Here is a 22,489-nt window from a genome sequence, read left to right on the forward strand (position 1 = left end):
TAATTGTCCCCTTAAAGGACAATTTAGAGGCAAACGTCGCCGTGTCTAGTGTACCTCCACCTACGACCACTAGACGCTGACGTTTCCTCGACCGCTGAGGACATCTGGTCGCTAAATGTCCAGACTGCTGGCAAACATGACAGACCCTGAGTGCACAAGCGGTCCGGGACTTAGGTCCCGCTTGTGACACTTCCCTGGCCTCATGTGACTCAGGAACCAGGATCGGAGATTCCAGAGGTTTGGCGAAAGTAGGAGCCAGCCGAAACCTCTGCCTACACTGGGCTCGCTCTAACCTCCGCTCGTTAAAACGGAGGTCAATTCGAGTGGAGACTGTTATTAACTCCTCCAGTGTGGCAGGAATCTCCCTAGTGGCCAGAGCGTCTTTTACATGGTCAGCCAAGCCCCTCCAAAATATGGGGATAAGAGCTTTATCCGACCATTCCAGCTCAGATGCTAAAGTGCGGAATTGGACGGCAAAATGACTGACCAAGGACTCACCCTGAGTTAATGCCAGCAGTTGGAGCGCAGTGTTATGGGTGACTTGAGGTCCTAAAAAGACCTGTTTTAAAGTGCTCAAAAATAGAGGAGCACTCTGCACCACATGATCGCCACGCTCCCACAGCGGCGTAGCCCATTCCAACGCCCTGTCCGACAATAGAGACACAATAAATCCCACCTTAGCCCGCTCCGTGGGGAAACGTGCAGCCAGAAGCTCGAGATGAATAGAGCACTGACTCACGAATCCCCTACAAAATTTGCTATTACCAGAAAATTTTTCTGGCAGCGGGAGGCGAGAAAATGTCGGAACAGGGGTGGCAATGGACAAAGTTGCTGCAGCCACGCTGGCAGCCTGTACAGCAACTGCGGTAACATCCACATCTGAGGTTGCGCTCTCGAGAGCCGCCAACCTACCCTCCAGCTGCTGTATATACCGCAGGGATTGCTGTTTGTCCGTCATCACTAGCCAGACCCTGGCGCTAGTGTAATGTTAGGGCTAGCGGAACGCACCAAATAATAAGACTGATAGTGTACGGTGCGTTCGTAGCCCGGGGTCCACCGTGCAGAGATGGAACCTGCTGCTGAGTAATGATGGACTATATGGCGGTACTCATAAGTATACTCGCGTGGGTTAAACTTCACCCAACGTGAAGGAAGCGATCCTGTTGCGTCACAGGATCGCGGTACCGCACATAGAAGGCGAGCAAGCAGTCAGCGAACTTAACGCCAACTAGGATTGAAGTCCGATTAGACCACTTGCTGACACAACACCGCAACAGGGTGTGTTAGGCAACTCTTATAATTAGAGCACCGAAGTGCGAACTGTGCCGTGCTGGCAGGCACCACTAAGCACCCAGACGTGGGTCAGGAAGCGCACTACTGGCGCGTGGCGCCGCACTGGCGGTCACAGCAATAGACGCTGATACGTGTGTGACACGTTGAGTGATTTGTCGGGCGCTAGATAGCAGCCATACTCCATACGCGAACAGTCATACAAAAGGGTAGGGGTATTTAATGAACGACTTGCACTCACAACAAACACACGTATTCAATTGTACACTAGCGCATGGCCGTGCGGTCATGCGCAGTTTATATAATTGCAGGACAGGAAGTGGCCACAGAAACTTTGCCCTTCCAGGTCCTGCCAAGAGGACCAATGGAATGCGGTGCAGAGCCAGAGCACATGACCCTCAATCTCCAATGGGAGATCTTGCTCTGGGCATGCTCAGTGTGCGCAAACAAGGACTTAGTCCCAGGGAAGTCCGCTCGCCGCTGACCAGCACTGACTTTAATGACAGGAGCTGAAGAAGCAGCAGTAACTCTCTGTACAGAGTGAGAGCGATCAAGACACTGGGAGCGACGTCCCTGCTGAGCTGACTCCACTGCGGCTGGAGGAGAATGGGAGACCGCAGCGGAGACGGATCGAGATTCCCCCTGTGCAGCAGAGGAAACTCGACTCCTAACACTAAAAGCATCAACGACTGCCATGGGACAAAAAATAAAAGAACAGTGACTAAAAAAAATGCAAATGATGAATCAGGCCCAATTTGTTAGTACTGTCTCTTTCTCTCAGTCAGATATATCATTAAATCCAGCATATAGTTTTCTTTTATCCATACGGAAATGTAAATACTGAACATTTCAGAAGAATGAAAAATGCCCTTTAATACATTTTAAGTGGGTCACTCAAATACAACAAATTAGATATGTCTGTATAGATTTATAGAACTTAACAATTTCCCAAATCTGTGAATTATTCTAATCCTGTATTCATATTTCCACAGCATTTTGCCACCCGAAGTTGACACAGTTCATTTGCAAGTCAAGCCAAAATTGTTCCGTAATTACTCACAATCTCTCTATTCCCATATGGATGTGAGCTCAAATGAAATAATTCTCCCTCATGTTAAAGCAGCATTCTCAATTACAAGGCAACTTTCCGGAGAAGTGCGTAGAAAATAGCTGACACATTTACTGCGGCCAACATCTGCATAGCTTCATAGGAAATCTCACAAGGGCAATCCATCCCAGGTTCACTGAAGTGGAAGCACTTTCTCATCAGAAATGATACCTGAGATTTTTTTTATTTTCTAACCTTATGCGACTGTGGTTGTATAGTTAACAGTAGTCGTCGGCAATTTGACCAAACATTCTACATGCTTAGATATATCGAAAAGAAACCCTGTCATATTTTACAACTAATATTGGATAAAAAACGTTTGTACCTAATGCCCAATTGTATCATTCTCTACCTCTATTGAGGGCACTCATGAATTTGATCCCATTATGGCATGTTGACCTCAGATTATTCTTTAAAATATCAACTATTTTTCCCTCAAAGACAACCACTATAGCCCTCATACACATTTGGCTAATGTTGGCCAGACCCTCTTATCTATGGGTTCAGCCGACAGTCTATAATGTATGAGAGCCTTGTACAACTTATTATCAAGGAAATTATTGATCTAGCATGTCTCCCAGAGACATACCACTGCCAGACATGTTCTCTCATAGAGAACACAGGAGCATTTAGCCAAACAAGAGCTCTTGTATATGGGAGAGTCAGCTGAGATGGTTGTCGGCTGAATGATAGACTGAACCATCATTCGTCCAACAGACATCTTATGTCTTTGGTGGCATTATGATGGACAAGATGGAAGACCTCAGGAGGGTAGATCTAAAGGGTAATAAGCCAGAGGTTATGTTCCAAACACCTGCATTGGAATTCATATGATGGACTGAAAGTCAAACTTAGTAAATGATCTAATGTTGTATACCATGTTGGGACTGGCCCACCAGAAGACCATGATATTCTTTGGAGTTTTGAGATGACAGTGTGATTTGACACGTGTAGAGATTTGGTCCTTTTTTGTAGCCTGACTTTAATGTGGTCGCTGGCATCTTTAGACCTGCATCTTCTGGGCGTCTCTGTAGCTTCTTAAGACGTGCATCATTATGATATGAGGTCTAGTCAAAGTTCTAGGAAGCGACAAAGGAGTCCAAGGGAAGCCAGCCACAGAAGTGATCTCCAGCTGCAACAGAGGACTGGACCATAGGTTGGAACTGGGTACTGTGAATATTATTGCTCATTTGGAGAGCTAAAGCCATGTGTATGGTGACAAAATCACAGTATAGTATATGATTATAAGAAGACATGCACTTGTTCTTTATAGTTGGGCTATGGACCATCAGAATAGCTTCTTCACGTGGGCATGATACTGTTCAAGGCCATAATGTGTTTATATTCAATTGGCTGGTGATGATATAGACATGAAACTTCATGTGCTAATGTATACAGAAGAGGTCTTCTTCGTGATAATACCACTTCTGATAACTTTGGAGATTTTCCTGGGGACTGTTGCAGTATATGGATATGAATGTGCAAATTCACACATTCTGTATCTGTAGCTTCTTATGATATCAATCATATAAGCATTAAACATAGACATTATTATGGCTGGACAATCACCTGCTACATCCACATCACTGCTTATGACAAGTGGACGGCACAGATTTTTCTTGCAATTATTTTTCTGCCACATGTTTTCTGGGTAAAATCATATTTATGAACTTACATAATTCTGCATCAGGTCAGGATGATTTCTTTCAATGCCATCATCTAGAATAGTCACTACAACATTTTTTCCAGTGTATCCTCGTTTCCAAGCTCCTACGATGTTCATGTCTGATTGACAATGGTGAGCATTCTCGCTGCAGTGCTGCGGGGAAAACATGAACAGCTTGTCACAATATTACCAGCTACACGTAAGACTGCAAACATATTATTTCAGTCTACAATGAAATCTATTCAGACGTAGAGCATAACAGATATATGTTACAAAGCAAATTTGAAACTGTAGAATGGGATGGTAACTACACAGAAAAAAAAATGAGAAGCTGTATCTTTTATGTCATGAAATCTGCTAGATATATCCAAAAACATAAAAGCTTTGTTACATATCTGGCTTTTAGGAAAGGACACAATACATAAGCACAATGGATGAAGACAAACAATAATATATTACTATAATCCAGTTATGTAAAAAAAACCATATATATTGGAACAATGCTATTCGCTTGGGAGCGATGTGAGGTATCACAGGAACCATTTTTATTTAAAAGTCCGAATGATTTATTTCAGTCCTCATAAACCACCTCACAGGAAACATAAATACAGCCCTTGCCGGCTCAGAGTGCAATATAAAGTAAAACGTCCATACAATAGTGCTGGTTAACTCACCCGGCTTAGAGTCCAGCTTTTTAGTGCTTTGGCAAAGGCACTCAATCCAGGAGATCTCAACACCTCGAAACACACGACAAGTGTGAGACAAACAGGTCTCAATTTACAAAGTGAACCACACGCAGGGGTGGAGATATGGTGAGCAGCCATCTCTCCCAGCTCTTCTGCTGCTCACAATCAAACAGTCATGGCCGATTAACTCCCTTTTATTAATTACATGTCATTTTGTTACATGTAAAAATATATTAAATCGGTGTCCTCATCAGACAAACTCTTTAATATGTTAGCAACTGAAAGATAGCCAAGAATCATCTTACATTGCAAATGGTGTTACTTCTACAGAGCAAAAGCTGGCCATACACATAAGGCCATGTACACATGTTCAGTACTTTTGCCAGTGTTTCACATCAGTATCTGTAAGCCAAAACCACGAGTGGTGAAAAATGCAGAAGTGGTGACGTGTTTCTATTATACTTTTCCTCTGATTCTTCCATTTCCGATTTTGGCTTACAAATACTGATGTAAAATTCTGAACATGTGAAAGTGGTCTTAGATGGATGTCGATCGAACATTGTTTCAGGCAATCATATGGCGGACAGCCATCTCAGCTGAATCTCTCATATGCAGGGATGCTCATTTAGTCAAGCGGTCCTGTGTTCTCTATGAGATATTGGCCGATGGCTTATTTCTGGGAGAACAAAGCGTTCAGCAGTCCGAAACTGGATACGCACAATCGCCATTTCTCCCAACCATCAATTGGCTGGCGCTCCACACACATTGGACCATTGGCCAAACCCGTTGATATTGGCGAGTTCTGCCGACATTATAGACTAATAATATGGGGGCATTTACTTTGACTCATGCAAAGCTTATTTGGTCATCTCTTTTTTTTCTGAAACGCTACTTAAGTTTTGAGAATACTGAAGAAAAATCAAACTATGGAAATAGGATATAAAGTAGAAAAACTTTCATACACAGATATATACTACATCTTTATAACTATACAGTACAATAACATACATAAAAAGAAATAGACATTTTCTGCTATAAGTCTGAGATGAAACAGGCAATTTAAGGTATCTTTAACATAGTTGGTTGTATAATATTAGTGAGTAGTTATGGATATCCTTATTCAGATGTTATACTTTTCCTAGACCTGTGTTGCAGATTGATTAATGTGTTTACCCTAGTTTTCAAATGGAAATACTGTGATAAGTGACAAATTATTTTTCCAACTGTGCTTGATTAAAATAATTTTGTATCATTTGCCCTCTATAGCCTCTTTGTTGCACTGGTTGTAGAGTGGGCTGAATGGGTTGTTTGGAAAAAACAAAACAAATTATTACTTATACACAGGATAAGTGATCATTTATTGATCAGTGGTGGTCCAAAAGCTGAGAATCGTACTTTTTGGCAGAATGGGACACTTTTGTACACGTTAGAATTTAGTGACACTGAACATGCCCAACCATTGCTCCATTAACTATGGGGCTGACAAGCACTGCACTTTTTCCAGCAGCCCCATAGAGAATGAATGGAAGGCGGTTGGGCATCCAACCTGCAGCTCCATTGTAACTGGGTTAAAGGTGCCCTATTGAGAATAAAAAGTTTTGTTGATCAGTGTGTCCCTTCTATCAACAATGTATCACCTATCTGGAGCGAACTTGTTTTCACTGGACAACCCCTTTAACTAATAATCCACCTGTCTGCATGTTCTTGCAAAGTTTGTAACACTCTTTTCTTTTTTTACTGAGATTCTATCAACTGATTTATGATCACATAAAAGTCCAGCTCTCTTATAATGTGATTTGTGTCCATTGATCAGCTGAGAAGAGATAAAAGAGCTACACACTCCTCATCAAAAGGAGCTCGCTTAAGGGTTCTTAGTTAAAGGGTTTGTTTGGGCTTGGGACAAATGTCTGCACTCATTCTTATGTGACTGCAGACTGATGAATCACATGCCATCACCATTCCTTGGTATTCACGGTACAAACGAGTGGTCAGTCAGTCTGACAGCATGTATGTGATTTGCTGCCTGCAGACACATCCACGTAGACTCGTTCAACTTTCGAAACATGACTGCAAGTATCCAAATCACATATGTTGTCACATGAGTACCCCCTCACAGGGGGAATACTGGGAATCACGAAAGCATGCACACCCCATGTTGCCACGATGCATCAGTCTATAGTCACATAGAGTGCGCACTTTTGTCTCAATATTAAATAACCCCTTTAATCTAATTCTGCAGCCAGTAACGTGCAGGGAAACACACAGCCTTAAAAGCCAAATGGTGCAAAATGTTTCATGGCACCCAATAGTAAAAATTATTCTTAGCACAAAATACTTGCATTTAAGTGCCCTGAAAGTGTCCATATCCTTTAAATCCTTGCCGTATTCACCAAAATAGGATGTGCCTTGTTGAGAAAACCATAACAAATCTAATCCAAACTGCTACAGTTGTTCGTTCTAAATTCTCTCAGTCTTAAAGAAACAAAAACTAAACAGTTTTCACGATCACCATTGTCTTTCCCTTCTGAATCAAATTTACAAATGAATGTACTTGAGATATTTTTACTCTAGAAATAATCTTATAAAGAGGCTTAGTACATCCCATGGCCATAATTCACCCTTGTTCTGGCAATGTTTTATGCTTCTGCGTTATGTATTTCTCACGCCAGCAAAGTCATTTGTCCAGCACTGAGTAAGCATCATTAAGCTCAGTATCATAAAGGCCGATCAGAGTACCAGAGAATGTTGATGGACTTGATGGGCTCATGAGGTTCTACAGAAGGTCCTACTCTACCTACACATTTATACCTGCCGACCGTGGCCGTTAAATGAAAACCAATCCGCTACATATAAGCTGGTCTGCAGTTGTTTTAAGATCTTTTAAGATATGTCAATTATGTTCTTTGCACATAGCATGATTGTTAATATGATTACAGCAAGCAGTTGGCAGTGTACTGCTAGTAATAATTATTTTATTAGTGGCATGAATGATCCAATTTCTTGATGATCCTGCATTTTGCTTGTTCGACGGATGATAACTGTTGTGTTGACACAGGCTGATAATTGTCTCGTCTAAATGGGCTTTAAATCTGTCTGTGGTCAATCTGAAGCAGGTCATAATCTGCTATAGTCTATGCTTTCACTGTATCATCTACATCCTTTTAGACTCTAATGATGACATAGCCTCTGTGTGCTATAGCAGAATTATTCATCATGTACATGGAGATGCAAATATTATCTATTGTTGTAGGATGGGAATCATTTTTCTGACAACTTAAGTTCTTCCCACAGCTATTTCTCCTGATTCCACTATTCCGCTTGGTTTGTCTGACAGCTACTTTTCCTAAAAAAAAAAAATTAAAACAACAACCTAGGTGAGACAAGCTCACTATAATGTAACAACATTAATTTAGAATATTCACAGAAAGCAATAATGAACCTACTCAAAAAAGTTTATAGACCAAAAGGAAACAAAAATAAAATATATAAAGTTTTAGTGAATCATATTATTACAAACATGTAAAATAGGGGGAGACCAGAAAACAGCATCAAAAACCATAGTACAGGGTCAATCATTAGTGGGAATACTAAACAAATAACATGACTGAATATAATAAGAATCCCATATAAATAAACTAAATAGTGCAAAAATCTATTATACAAACACGTCTAGAAGTAAAGTGCATAAAAAACATAAAGAAAAAGGGCTATAATAGATTAATATCTACCAGTAGTCAGTAACTCATGGCTCCTGTAACTCCAAAGCTACTTTTCCTAACCTAAGAACCTAAGCATAGGGATACACACTCAATTCACCCGATTGTCCATGTAATTGCAATGGGGAATGGGGAGTAGTCACGGCCAAACGCTTGTATGGTGGCTTATCACCAACCGAGAACAAATGACTATCTAAAGGCCCCATACACATTATAAGCAGGAATTGCTGAGACTGACCGACAGTCAAAAGTGTATAGTGGCTTCCCAATTGTCCCCAAAAGATGATATCTGGGGAGATAAGGATCCTGTATGTCTGACTTTTGCTATTCTACAGATAAATTGCTGTCATAGGAATCTCATAGAGAACACAGGAGCACTCGTCTGAGTGCTCTTGTGCACGGGAGGCTCAGGAGCGATAGCTGTCAGCCAACATTGTACAGGGGCCTTTAGGCCAAAGGACATTTGCTTAAGACAGCCAACTACAATTTGTGCTGGGAAAAGAGGCAGAATAAATACAAGCTTGTTTTATCCACATCTATTCTTGAACAACCCATCTAAACATTACTCAACAAGTACGTTGTATAGACTTTACGGTAATAATTGCTTTCACTTACTAAACTGCTCCAATGTCTTTGCCTGATGAAGAGACCTGTGTAGTCTCAAAAGCTTGCAATTTGTTACCATCTTTTCAGTTAGCCATTAAAAGGTCTCAACCACTGAGGACTCTCAATTCTAAATATTTTTCTATCTACTGACTAACACGGTACCAAGATATATTTCTTTCCTGTATTAAACTGCTCCATAAATTTACTAGACATTGCTGTGAGCTAAACCATCACTTCATTAGGTTCTCTCTTTACTCCCTGTACATATAAAATATGAGACTTTTTATAAAGGCAATCGTCTCATTATCACATAAACAGGAAATGATAAATCTTGTGCACTAAGCTCAACTACTCCGCTATGCTCTTACATGGAGACAAATACATTCAATTTAGTACATTTTCTTCGAATGGTCTATGTCGCAATGACGCAATTTAAACCAATGCAAACAAAGTGCTTGGATTTTATCTAGGTATATTTATTTCTTCTACTTTGTGCTTGCCAATTGTATCCACGGCAGAAACATGTTGCTTGCTTCATTTCTCTTGTCAATGTAAAAAAGTGACCATAAAGAATTCACCTTAGAGATGTACATGAGCATAAATAAGTGCACTGCTTTTATTTGTGTCTCCAATATGGACTCTTTATAAAACTAAATGGACATACTGGTAAATCTATAGCTATGGCAGAATTGGCTGGTCCTTTCTGTACAATTTTAAGAGCCACAACATTTATTTCCTATGGAAAACTGTTACAGAAATTAAATGAAATCTGTCCACAAATTGTTACAGTATCTAATGTTACAATGTTCTTCTGTAAAAAGAGGTACAGTTGAGTGTATGGAACTTCATCACCTACAAGTATCTTACTGGTGAATTAGGACACCTTCCTTTCATTATGCCACCCTGATCCACCCCTTCCGTGTTGGCAGCAGTTCAGATAACTTCTTAGTTCTTAGTCACCATAAAAGAAAACATAGGAAAGAGGCATATATTCAGCAGCAGTTTCTCTGAGTGATACTGGGAGACAGCATGAGGAGTGACAGCTGATGGATTATATACGGTTGTGTGAAAAAGTGTTTGCCCCTTCCGGATTTCCTATTCTTTTGAATGTTTGTCACACTAACATGCTTCAGATCATCAAACAAAATTAAATATTAACCCCTTCATGACCCAGCCTATTTTGACCTTAAAGACCTTGCTGTTTTTTGCAATTCTGACCAGTGTCCCTTTATGAGGTAATAACTCAGGAACGCTTCAACGGATCCTAGCGGTTCTGAGATTGTTTTTTCGTGACATATTGGGCTTCATGTTAGTGGTAAATTTAGTGTTAAGGACCGGCGGAACGCACCAAGTATAGATGATATGACACTAGGTGCGTTCGCAGTCCGAGGTCCACCGTGCAGGTAAAAGACCCTGCTGCTTGTAAGATGGACTATATGGCGGTACCAAGAATACACACATGGGTTAACTTCACCCTGCGTGAAGGAAGCGATCCTGTTGCGTCACAGGAGCGCAGTACCGCACATAGAGCGCGAGCAAGAAGTCAGCGGACTCAACCCCTACACAGGATTGAAGTCCGATTAGACACTTGCTGGCACAACACCGCAACTGGGTGTGTAAGGAAACTTATAAAATAGAATCAATAGGCACGAGAGTGCGTGCGGTGCCGCACTGACGGACGCCACTAACCACCCAGGCTTGGGTAAGGAAAGCGCAGAGGAAGCGCACGGCGCCGTACTGGCGGACACAGCAACAGGACGCTGTGATGTGTGTTACGTGCAGATGGTTAGTCGGGCGCTAGATAGCTACCATCATCCGCGAGCAGTCAACAACTCTAGGGAGGGATACTTAGGAGCTTTCATCCATCGACATACATCCATCTACACACACACATAATATCAAGACAATACTAGCGCATGGCCGTGCGGTCATGCGCAGTTTATATAGTTGCAGCACAGGAAGCTGCTACTGAAGTTTTTGCCCTTTCAGGACCTTCCAGAAGGACCAATGGAAAGTGCTGCAGTACCTGAGCATGTTTTGCCCTTTCAGGACCTTCCAGAAGGACCAATGGAATGTACTGCAGCACCTGAGCATGTGAGCGAACATGTGGCCCTCGACCTCCAATGGGAGACCCTGCCCTGGGCATGCTCAGACAGAGAAAAGCAGGACTTAGATCCAGAAACATCCACTCGCCGCTGCCCAGCACTGGCTTCAATGGCAGAAGCAGGAGAAGCAGCAGTAACTCTTCGCACAGAGTCAGACTGAGCGAGACGCTGGGATCGACGTCCCTGCTGAGCAGACTCCACTGCGGCTGGAGAAGAATGGGAGACCGCAGCGGAGACAGGTCGAGATTCCCCCTGTGCAGCAGAGGAAACTCGACTCCTAACATTACCCCCCCTCCTTGGGCCTCGCTACGTTCGAAGGCAGCAATGAGCTGCGGGGCCCGAATGTGCTCAACAGGCTCCCAGGACCTGTCCTCGGGGCCATAACCCTTCCAGTCTACCAAATAAAATTTTTTGCCACGTACCACCTTGAACCCCAAAATAGCGTTCACCTCATAATCGTCCGTAGACGAACCCGATGTCCCAGCAGATGACTCGGAAAATCGGGACATATACCCATTCGTCTCGGGATGATATGCGGAAGAGAGATTTAACTCAATGCTGAGAAGACGACAAAGCTCTCTCCAAAACCGAGACGCAAACTGGGGACCCCGGTCACTGACAATTTTGTCTGGCATGCCGTGTAGGCGGAAGACGTGTCTTATGAACAACGCTGCCAAGGCCCGTGCAGAAGGTAACCGTGGGAGCGGCACCAAATGCACCATTTTCGAGAAATGATCGGTAACGACCCAAATGACGGTACAGCCGCGAGACTTGGGCAAACCCACCACAAAGTCCATCCCGACCATCTCCCAGGGCCTGTCTGCGACGGCAAGGGATAGAGTAACCCAGAACGTAATCTCTGACATCTCGGAGCATATGCGGCCACCAGTACGTCCTCACCAGCAGCTCAGATGTCCTTTTTGTCCCAAAGTGTCCACCCACCCTGGAGGAATGAGCCCAAGAGAGAACCTCCGGTCGCAAATTTATGGGCACAAAGGTCTTGCCCGGAGGCACAGACTCAAGCGACACCGGAGCCACGGTTCTCAAGCTCTCAGAAGGAACAATAAGCCGAGGCTCTCCTTCCTCCTCCTCAGATGACACAACAGAGCGAGAAAGAGCATCAGCTCGAAAGTTCTTCTCCCCAGCGAGATAATGGAGGGTGAAGTGGAATCGGGAGAAGAATAAGGACCATCTGGCCTGGCGAGAATTTAGCCGCTGGGCTGTTTGCAAATATAGCAAATTTTTGTGGTCTGTAAAAACTTGAAAGGGAAAACGAGCCCCCTCCAAGAGATGTCTCCACTCTGAGAAAGCCAATTTCATCGCTAGCAACTCCCTGTCCCCGATGGAATAATTCCTCTCCGCTGGTGTGAAGGTCTTGGAGAAGAAGAAGCACGGATGCTTCCGACCTTGAGCATCCTTTTGGAAGAGGACTGCTCCAGCACCAACGGAAGAGGCATCCACCTCCATTATAAACGGCTTATCGACATCGGGACGATGTAGGATGGGAGCGCTAGCAAAATGAGACTTAGTAGAAGAAAAGGCCCTGGAGACCTCTTCAGACCACACTTTGGGATTTGCTCCCTTCTTGGTGAGGGCTACCAAGGGAGCTACCAAAGTTGAGAAATGGGGAATGAACTGGCGGTAATAATTAATGAACCCCATAAAGCGCTGCACCGCTTTAAGTGAATGGGGTTCTTGCCAGTCCATCACAGCCTGTAGTTTGACAGGATCCATAGCCAATCCCTGGGCAGAGATGATATAGCCCAGGAAAGGTAAAGACTCCTGCTCAAACACACACTTCTCCAACTTTGCGTAAAGAGAGTTTGCCCGTAAGAGGTCGAAGACTCTGCCAACATCTCTCCGGTGGGAGTCAATATCTGGAGAGAAGATGAGAATATCATCCAGATAGACTACAACCGAGGTGGAAAGCATATCCCGGAAGATGTCGTTGACAAAGTCTTGGAAAACGGCTGGGGCATTACAGAGCCCGAAGGGCATCACCAGATACTCATAGTGCCCATCTCTGGTGTTAAACGCCGTCTTCCATTCGTCCCCCTCACGGATGCGAATCAGGTTATAAGCTCCCCGCAGGTCTAATTTGGTAAATACCTTAGCTCCCCGTAGCCTATCTAAAAGCTCAGAAATCAGGGGCAGCGGGTACTTATTCTTAACGGTGATGGCGTTAAGACCCCTGTAGTCTATGCAAGGACGCAACTCTCCATTCTTCTTCTGTACGAAGAAGAACCCTGCCCCTGCTGGTGACACTGACTTCCTAATAAACCCTCTTGCCAAATTCTCCTGGATGTACTGGGACATAGCCTCCGTTTCCGGGAGAGAGAGGGGATAGACACGTCCCCGAGGAGGTTCTGCTCCAGGCAAGAGATCTATAGGACAGTCATAGGGACGGTGAGGCGGAAGGGTTTCCGCGGCCTTTTTGGAGAAGACGTCTGCATAAGACCAATAGTATTTGGGGAGAGTAGAGAGATATGCGGGCATCTCAGTGGTGGAAACCTGAACGCACTCTTTCACACATCTGCCCTTACAGGATTCACTCCAACCCAATATCCTCCCAGAGGTCCACTCAATATGTGGGGAGTGGAAACGGAGCCAGGGTATTCCCAGCAGAATCTCATCCATTCCCTCGGGAAGGACAAGAAGGGAAATAATCTCCTGGTGGGATGGGCACATGGCTAACGTGAAAGGGACAGTCTGATGTGTTATCTGTAACGGAAGTGTCGACCCATTCACCACTCTAACGGTTACTGGTTTGGCAAGCATAACCAGAGGTATTGCGTGGCGCAGAGCAAAAGCAGAAGACATAAAATTTTCTTCTGCTCCTGAATCCACACAAAGCTCTACTGTAAGAGTGGATGTGCCTAACAGGATTGTCCCTTTAAAGGACAATTTGGAGGAAAATGCCGCTGTGTCCAGTGAACCTCCTCCAATGGACACTGGACGCGACCGTTTTCCCGACCGCCGTGGACACTTATTAGCGTAATGTCCCGGTTGCTGGCAATTTTTACACACCACAGGTACTCGAGCGGTCTGAGACCTAGGTCCCGCTCGAGAAACCTCCAAGGCCTCAAGGGAGTCGGACGCCATTACAGGAGATTCTAGAGGTTTGGCAAAGGTGGGAGCCAGCCGAAACCTCTGCCTACACTGGGTCCGCTCCAACCTCCGTTCGTTAAAACGGAGATCGATGCGGGTAGCAATAGTAATAAGCTCCTCCAGTGTGGCGGGAATCTCCCTGGTGGCCAAGGCGTCCTTTACATGATCTGCCAGTCCTTTCCAGAACACCGGAATAAGAACTTTATCCGGCCATTCCAGCTCAGAAGCTAGAGTCCGGAATAGGATGGCGAACTGGCTGACCATGGACGAAGCCTGAGTAATTGCCAACAATTGGAGCGCGGTATCGTGGGTGACACGGGGTCCCAAAAAGACCTGCCTCAGAGCGTCCAGGAAGATAGGAGCACTCTGTACCACACGATCACCACGTTCCCAAAGCGGCGTTGCCCACTCCAACGCCCTGCCCGACAAAAGAGATAAAATGAATCCCACTTTCGCCCGTTCCGTAGGAAAACGTGCAGCCAGCAGCTCGAGATGTATGGAGCACTGGCTCACGAATCCCCGACATAGCTTACTGTCACCAGCAAACTTGTCTGGAAGCGGGAGATGGGATAAGGTCGGAGCAGGGGTGGCAGTGGACAAACTGGCTGCAGCTGCACTAGCAGCCTGAACAGCGACAGCAGTAACGTCCACAGCTGACGTTGCACGCTCTAGAGCCGCCAACCTACCCTCCAACTGCTGGATGTACCGCTGTAGATGCTGACCGTCCGCCATTTACAAGCCAGACCTTGGCGCTAGTATTATGTTAAGGACCGGCGGAACGCACCAAGTATAGATGATATGACACTAGGTGCGTTCGCAGTCCGAGGTCCACCGTGCAGGTAAAAGACCCTGCTGCTTGTAAGACGGACTATATGGCGGTACCAAGAATACACACATGGGTTAACTTCACCCTGCGTGAAGGAAGCGATCCTGTTGCGTCACAGGAGCACAGTACCGCACATAGAGCGCGAGCAAGAAGTCAGCGGACTCAACCCCTACACAGGATTGAAGTCCGATTAGACACTTGCTGGCACAACACCGCAACTGGGTGTGTAAGGAAACTTATAAAATAGAATCAATAGGCACGAGAGTGCGTGCGGTGCCGCACTGACGGACGCCACTAACCACCCAGGCTTGGGTAAGGAAAGCGCAGAGGAAGCGCACGGCGCCGTACTGGCGGACACAGCAACAGGACGCTGTGATGTGTGTTACGTGCAGATGGTTAGTCGGGCGCTAGATAGCTACCATCATCCGCGAGCAGTCAACAACTCTAGGGAGGGATACTTAGGAGCTTTCATCCATCGACATACATCCATCTACACACACACATAATATCAAGACAATACTAGCGCATGGCCGTGCGGTCATGCGCAGTTTATATAGTTGCAGCACAGGAAGCTGCTACTGAAGTTTTTGCCCTTTCAGGACCTTCCAGAAGGACCAATGGAAAGTGCTGCAGTACCTGAGCATGTTTTGCCCTTTCAGGACCTTCCAGAAGGACCAATGGAATGTACTGCAGCACCTGAGCATGTGAGCGAACATGTGGCCCTCGACCTCCAATGGGAGACCCTGCCCTGGGCATGCTCAGACAGAGAAAAGCAGGACTTAGATCCAGAAATGTCCACTCGCCGCTGCCCAGCACTGGCTTCAATGGCAGAAGCAGGAGAAGCAGCAGTAACTCTTCGCACAGAGTCAGACTGAGCGAGACGCTGGGATCAACGTCCCTGCTGAGCAGACTCCACTGCGGCTGGAGAAGAATGGGAGACTGCAGCGGAGACAGATCGAGATTCCCCCTGTGCAGCAGAGGAAACTCGACTCCTAACATTTAGGTCAATAAATTATGAGTTTATTTGTGATGAAAATTTTGAAAATTTCGCAATTTTCACATTTTGAATTTTTATTCTGTTAAAGCAGAGAGTTATGTGACACAAAATAGTTAATAAATAAGATTTCCCACATGTTTACTTTACATCAGCACAATTTTGGAAACAAAATTTTTTTTTGCTACGAAGTTATAAGGGTTAAAATTTGACCAGCGATTTCTCATTTTTACAACGAAATTTACAAAACCATTTTTTTAGGGACCACCTCACATTTGAAGTCAGTTTGAGGGGTCTATATGGCTGAAAATACCCAAAAGTGACACCATTCTAAAAACTGCACCCCTCAAGGTACTCAAAACCACATTCCAGAAGTTTATTAACCCTTCAGGTGCTTCACAGCAGCAGAAGCAACATGGAAGGAAAAAATGAACATTTAACTTTTTAGTCACAAAAATTATCTTTTAGCAACAATTTTTTTATTTTCCCAATGGTAAAAGGAGAAACTGAACCACGTAAGTTGTTGTCCAATTTGTCCTGAGTACGCTGATACCTCATATGTGGGGGTAAACCACTGTTTGGGCGCACGGCAGGGCTTGGAAGGGAAGGAGCGCCATTTGACTTTTTGAATCAAAAATTGGCTCCACTCTTTAGCGGACACCATGTCACGTTTGGAGAGCCCCCGTGTGCCTAAAAATTGGAGCTCCCCCACAAGTGACCCCATTTTGGAAACTAGACGACCCAGGGAACTTATCTAGATGCATAGTGAGCACTTTGAACCCCCAGGTGCTTCACAAATTGATCCGTAAAAATGAAAAAGTACTTTTTTTTTTCACAAAAAAATTCTTTAGCCTCAATTTTTTCATTTTCACATGGGCAACAGGATAAAATGGATCCTAAACTTTGTTGGGCAATTTGTCCTGAGTACACCAATACCTCACATGTGGGGGTAAACCACTGTTTGGGCACATGGTAAGGCTCGGAAGGGAAGGAGCGCCATTTGACTTTTTGAATGAAAAATTATCTCCATCGTTAGCGGACACCATGTCGCGTTTGGAAAGCTCCTGTGTGCCTAAACATTGGCACTCCCCCACAAGTGACCCCATTTTGGAAACTAGACCCCCCAAGGAACTTATTTAGATGCCTAGTGAGCACTTTAAACCCTCAGGTGCTTCACAAATTGATCTGTAAAAATGATAAAGTACTTTTTTTTCACAAAAAAATTCTTTTCGCCTCAATTTTTTCATTATCACATGGGCAATAGGATAAAATGGATCATAAAATTTGTTGGGCAATTTCTCCCGAGTACGCCGATACCTTATATGTGGGGGTAAACCACTGTTTGGGCACTCGGCAGGGCTCGGAAGGGAAGGCGCACCATTTGACTTTTTGAATGGAAAATTAGCTCCAATTGTTAGCGGACACCATGTCGCGTTTGGAGAGCCCCTGTGTGCCTAAACATTGGAGCTCCCCCACAAGTGACCCCGTTTTGGAAACTAGACCCCCCAAGGAACTTATCTAGATGCATATTGAGCACTTTAAACCCCCAGGTGCTTCACAGAAGTTTATAACGCAGAGCCATGAAAATAAAAAATAATTTTTCTTTCCTCAAAAATGATTTTTTTAGCCTGGAATTTCCTATTTTGCCAAGGGTAATAGGAGAAATTGGACCCCAAATGTTGTTGTCCAGTTTGTCCTGAGTACGCTGATACCCCATATGTGGGGGTAAACCACTGTTTGGGCGCACGGCAGGGCTCGGAAGGGAAGGCACACCATTTGGCTTTTTAAATGGAAAATTAGCTCCAATCATTAGCGGACACCATGTCACGTTTGGAGAGCCCCTGTGTGCCTAAACATTGGAGATCCCCCAGAAATGACCCCATTTTGGAAACTAGTCCACCAAAGGAACTAATCTAGATGTGTGGTGAGGACTTTGAACCCCCAAGTGCTTCACAGAAGTTTATAACGCAGAGCCATGAAAATAAAAAATAAAAATTATTTTCTCAAAAATGATCTTTTAGCCTGCAATTTTTTATTTTCCCAAGGGTATCAGGAGAAATTTGACCCCAAAATTTGTTGTCCAGTTTCTCCTGAGTACGCTGATACCCCATATGTGGGGGTAAACCACTGTTTGGGCACATGCCGGGGCTCGGAAGTGAAGTAGTGATGTTTTGAAATGCAGACTTTGATGGAATGCTCTGTGGGCGTCACGTTGCGTTTGCAGAGCCCCTGATGTGGCTTAACAGTAGAAACCCCCCCACAAGTGACCCCATTTTGGAAACTAGACCCCGAAAGGAACTTATCTAGATGTGTGGTGAGCACTTTGAACCCCCAAGTGCTTCACAGAAGTTTATAATGCAGAGCCGTGAAAATAATAAATACGTTTTCTTTCCTCAAAAATAATCATTTAGCCCAGAATTTTTTAATTTTCCCAAGGGTAACAGGAGAAATTTGACCCCAATATTGGTTGTCCAGTTTCTCCTGAGTACGGTGATACCCCATATGTGGGGGTAAACTACTGTTTGGGCACATGCCGGGGCTCGGAATTGAAGTAGTGATGTTTTGAAATGCAGACTTTGATGGAATGCTCTGCGGGCGTCACGTTGCGTTTGCAGAGCCCCTGATGTGGCTAAACAGTAGTAACCCCCCACAAGTGACCCCATTTTGGAAACTAGACCCCGAAAGGAACTTATCTAGATGTGTGGTGAGCACTTTGAACCCCCAAGTGCTTCATAGAAGTATATAATGCAGAGCCGTGAAAATAATAAATACGTTTTCTTTCCTCAAAAATAATTATTTAGCCCAGAATTTTTTATTTTCCCAAGGGTTACAGGAGAAATTGGACCCCAAAAGTTGTTGTTCAGTTTCTCCTGAGTACGCTGATACCCCATGTGTGGAGGTAAACCACTGTTTGGGCACACGTCGGGGCTCAGAAGGGAAGTAGTGACTTTTGAAATGCAGACTTTGATGGAATGGTCTGCGGGCGTCTCGTTGCGTTTGCAGAGCCCCTGGTGTGCCTAAACAGTAGAAGCCCCCCACAAGTGACCCCATTTTAGAAACTAGACCCCCCAAGGAACTTATCTAGATATGTGGTGAGCACTTTGAACCCCCAAGTGCTTCACAGACGTTTACAACGTAGAGCCGTGAAAATAATAAATCATTTTTCTTTCCTCAAAAATGATGTTTTAGCAAGCATTTTTTTATTTTCACAAGGGTAACAGGAGAAATTGGACCCCAGCAATTGATGCGCAGTTTATCCTGAGTATGCTGGTACCCCATATGTGGGGGTAAACCACTGTTTGGGCGCACTTCGGGGCTCGGAAGTGAGGGAGCACCATTTGACTTTTTGAATACGAGATTGGCTGGAATCAATGGTGGCGCCATGTTGCGTTTGGAGACCCCTGATGTGCCTAAACAGTGGTAACCCCTCAATTCTACCTCCAACACTAACCCCAACACACCCCTAACCCTAATCCCAACTGTAGCCATAACCCTAATCACAACCCTAACCCCAACACACCCCTAACCACAACCCTAACCCCAACACACCCCTAACCCTAACCACAACCCTAATTCCAACCCTAACCCTAACCCTAACCAAAACCCTAATTCCAACTGTAGCCATAACCCTAATCACAGCCCTAACCCTAACCCCAACACATCCCTAACCCTAATCCCAACTGTAGCCATAACCCTAATCACAGCCCTAACCCTAACCCCAACACACCCCTAACCCTAATCCTAACTGTAGCCATAACCCTAATCACAACCCTAACCACAACCCTAATTCCAACCCTAACCCTAAGGTTATGTGCCCACGTTGCGGATTCGTGTGAGATTTTTCAGCATCATTTTTTAAAAATCCGCAGGTAAAAGGCACTGCGTTTTACCTGCGGATTTTCCGCGGATTTCCAGTGTTTTTTGTGCGGATTTCACCTGCGGATTCCTATTGAGGAACAGGTGTAAAACGCTGCGGAATCCGCACAAAGAATTGACATGCTGCGGAAAATACAACGCAGCGTTTCCGCGCGGTATTTTCCGCACCATGGGCACAGCGGATTTGGTTTCCATATGTTTACATGGTACTGTACACCTGATGGAACACTGCTGCGAATCCGCAGCGGCCAATCCACTGCGGATCCGCAGCCAAATCCGCACCGTGTGCACATGGCATAATTCTAAAGGTATGTGCACACGCTGCGGAAAACGCTGCGGATCCGCAGCAGTTTCCCATGAGTTTACAGTTCAATGTAAACCTATGGGAAACAAAAATCGCTGTACACACGCTGCGGAAAAACTGCACGGAAACGCAGCGGTTTACATTCCGCAGCATGTCACTTCATTGTGCGGATTCCGCAGCGGTTTTACAACTGCTCAAATAGAAAATCGCAGTTGTAAAACCGCAGTGTAATGCGCAGAAAAAACGCGGTAAATCCGCCATAAATCCGCAGCGGTTTAGCACTGCGGATTTATCAAATCTGCAGCGGAAAAATCCGCAGAGGACCAGAATACGTGTGCACATACCGAAACCCTAACCCTAACCCTACCCCTACCCCTAACCCTACCCCTAACCCTACCCCTACCCCTAACCCTACCCCTAACCCTAGCCCTAACCCTAGCCCTAACCATAGCCCTAACCCTACCCCTAACCCTACCCCTAACCCTAACCCTACCCCTAACCCTACCCCTAACCCTACCCCTAACCCTAACCCTACCCCTAACCCTACCCCTCACCCTAACCCTATTCTAACATTAGTGGAAAAAAAAAATTCTTTATTTTTTTTATTGTCCCTACCTATGGGGGTGACAAAGGGGGGGGGGGGGTCATTTATTATTTTTTTTATTTTGATCACTGAGATAGATTATATCTCAGTGATCAAAATGCACTTTGGAACGAATCTGCCGGCCGGCAGATTCGGCGGGCGCACTGCGCATGCGCCCGCCATTTTGGAAGATGGCAGCGCCCGGGGAGAAGACTGACGGACCCCGGCAGGATCGGTAAGTATGATAGGGTGGGGGGGAGCACGGGGGGGGGATCGGAGCATGGGGGGTGAATCGGAGCGCGGGAGGGGTGGAACAGAGCACGGGGGGGTAGAACGGAGCACAGGGGGGGTGGAACGGAGCACGGGGGGTGGAACGGAGCACGGAGGGGGGTGGATCGGAGTGCAGGGGGGGTGATCGGAGCACGGGGGGGTGATTGAAGCACGGGGGGAGCGGACAAGAGCACGGGGGGGAGCGGAGCACAGGACAGAGGGGAGCCGGAGCAGTGTACCGGACAGATCGGGGGGCTGGGGGGGCGATCGGTGGGGTGGGGTGGGGGCACATTAGTATTTCCAGCCATGGCCGATGATATTGCAGCATCGGCCATGGCTGGATTGTAATATTTCACCCGTTATAATAGGTGAAATATTACAAATCGCTCTGATTGGCAGTTTCACTTTCAACAGCCAATCAGAGCGATCGTAGCCACGAGGGGGTGAAGCCACCCCCCCTGGGCTAAACTACCACTCCCCCTGTCCCTGCAGATCGGGTGAAATGGGAGTTAACCCTTTCACCCGATCTGCAGGGACGCGATCTTTCCATGACGCCACATAGGCGTCATGGGTCGGATTGGCACCGACTTTCATGACGCCTACGTGGCGTCAAAGGTCGGGAAGGGGTTAAACAAAGATAACACTAGTAAACACAAAAAGCAGTTTTTATATGAAGGTCTTTATCCATCAGTCTGCCACCAATATATGTTACCGTTGGTATGATGTTCCTTTTCTGAAATGCTGTGTTACTTCTATGCCAGATATAATGGAACATACACCTTCCAAAAAGTTCAACTTTTGTCTTGTTAGTCCACAAAGTAATCTCCCAAAAGTCTTGGGGATCATAAAGATGTTTTCTGGGAAAACTGAGATGAGCCATTATGTCCTTATTGGTTTTCATCTTGGAACTCTGCCATGCTGGACTTTTTTGCCCAGTCTCTTTCTCATGGTGGAGTCATGAACATCGGCCTTAATAGAAGCAAAAGAGACTTGCAGATCTTTGGATGTTGTTATGGGGTCTTTTGTGACCTCTTGGATGAGTCATCGCTGCGCTCTTGGGGTAATTTTGGTGGGACAATCACTACTGGGAAGGTTCACCACTGTTCCATGTTTTTGCCATTTGGGGATAATGGTTCTCACTGTGACTTTCTGGAGTACAAAAACTTAAGAAATGGCTTTATAACCTTTTCCAGACTGAAATATCTTAATTACTTTGTTTCTCATTTGTTCCAGAATTTCTTTGGATTGCAGCATGATGATTAGCTTTTGATTATCTTTTGGTCTACTTCCCTTTGTCAGACAGGTCCTAATAAGTGATTTCTTGATTGGTAACAGGTGTGGCAGTAATCAG

At 45.1% G+C, this 22,489-nt stretch overlaps 1 protein-coding gene across 3 annotated transcripts in view; it reads right to left on the reverse strand.

Annotated features, from left to right (window-relative positions):
* PCSK5 (proprotein convertase subtilisin/kexin type 5) overlaps nucleotides 1–22,489 on the reverse strand; it is a 748,165-nt gene that overhangs the window by 540,337 nt on the left and 185,339 nt on the right. For all 3 annotated transcript variants that reach the window (XM_069763164.1, XM_069763172.1, XM_069763182.1), the window contains exon 4: nucleotides 4,074–4,217. In XM_069763164.1, the coding sequence (XP_069619265.1) occupies nucleotides 4,074–4,217 (144 nt within the window). The remainder of the gene's footprint in view (nucleotides 1–4,073; nucleotides 4,218–22,489) is intronic.

The sequence above is a fragment of the Ranitomeya imitator genome, chromosome 1 (assembly GCF_032444005.1).
Source record: "Ranitomeya imitator isolate aRanImi1 chromosome 1, aRanImi1.pri, whole genome shotgun sequence".
Lineage (NCBI taxonomy): Eukaryota > Metazoa > Chordata > Amphibia > Anura > Dendrobatidae > Ranitomeya > Ranitomeya imitator.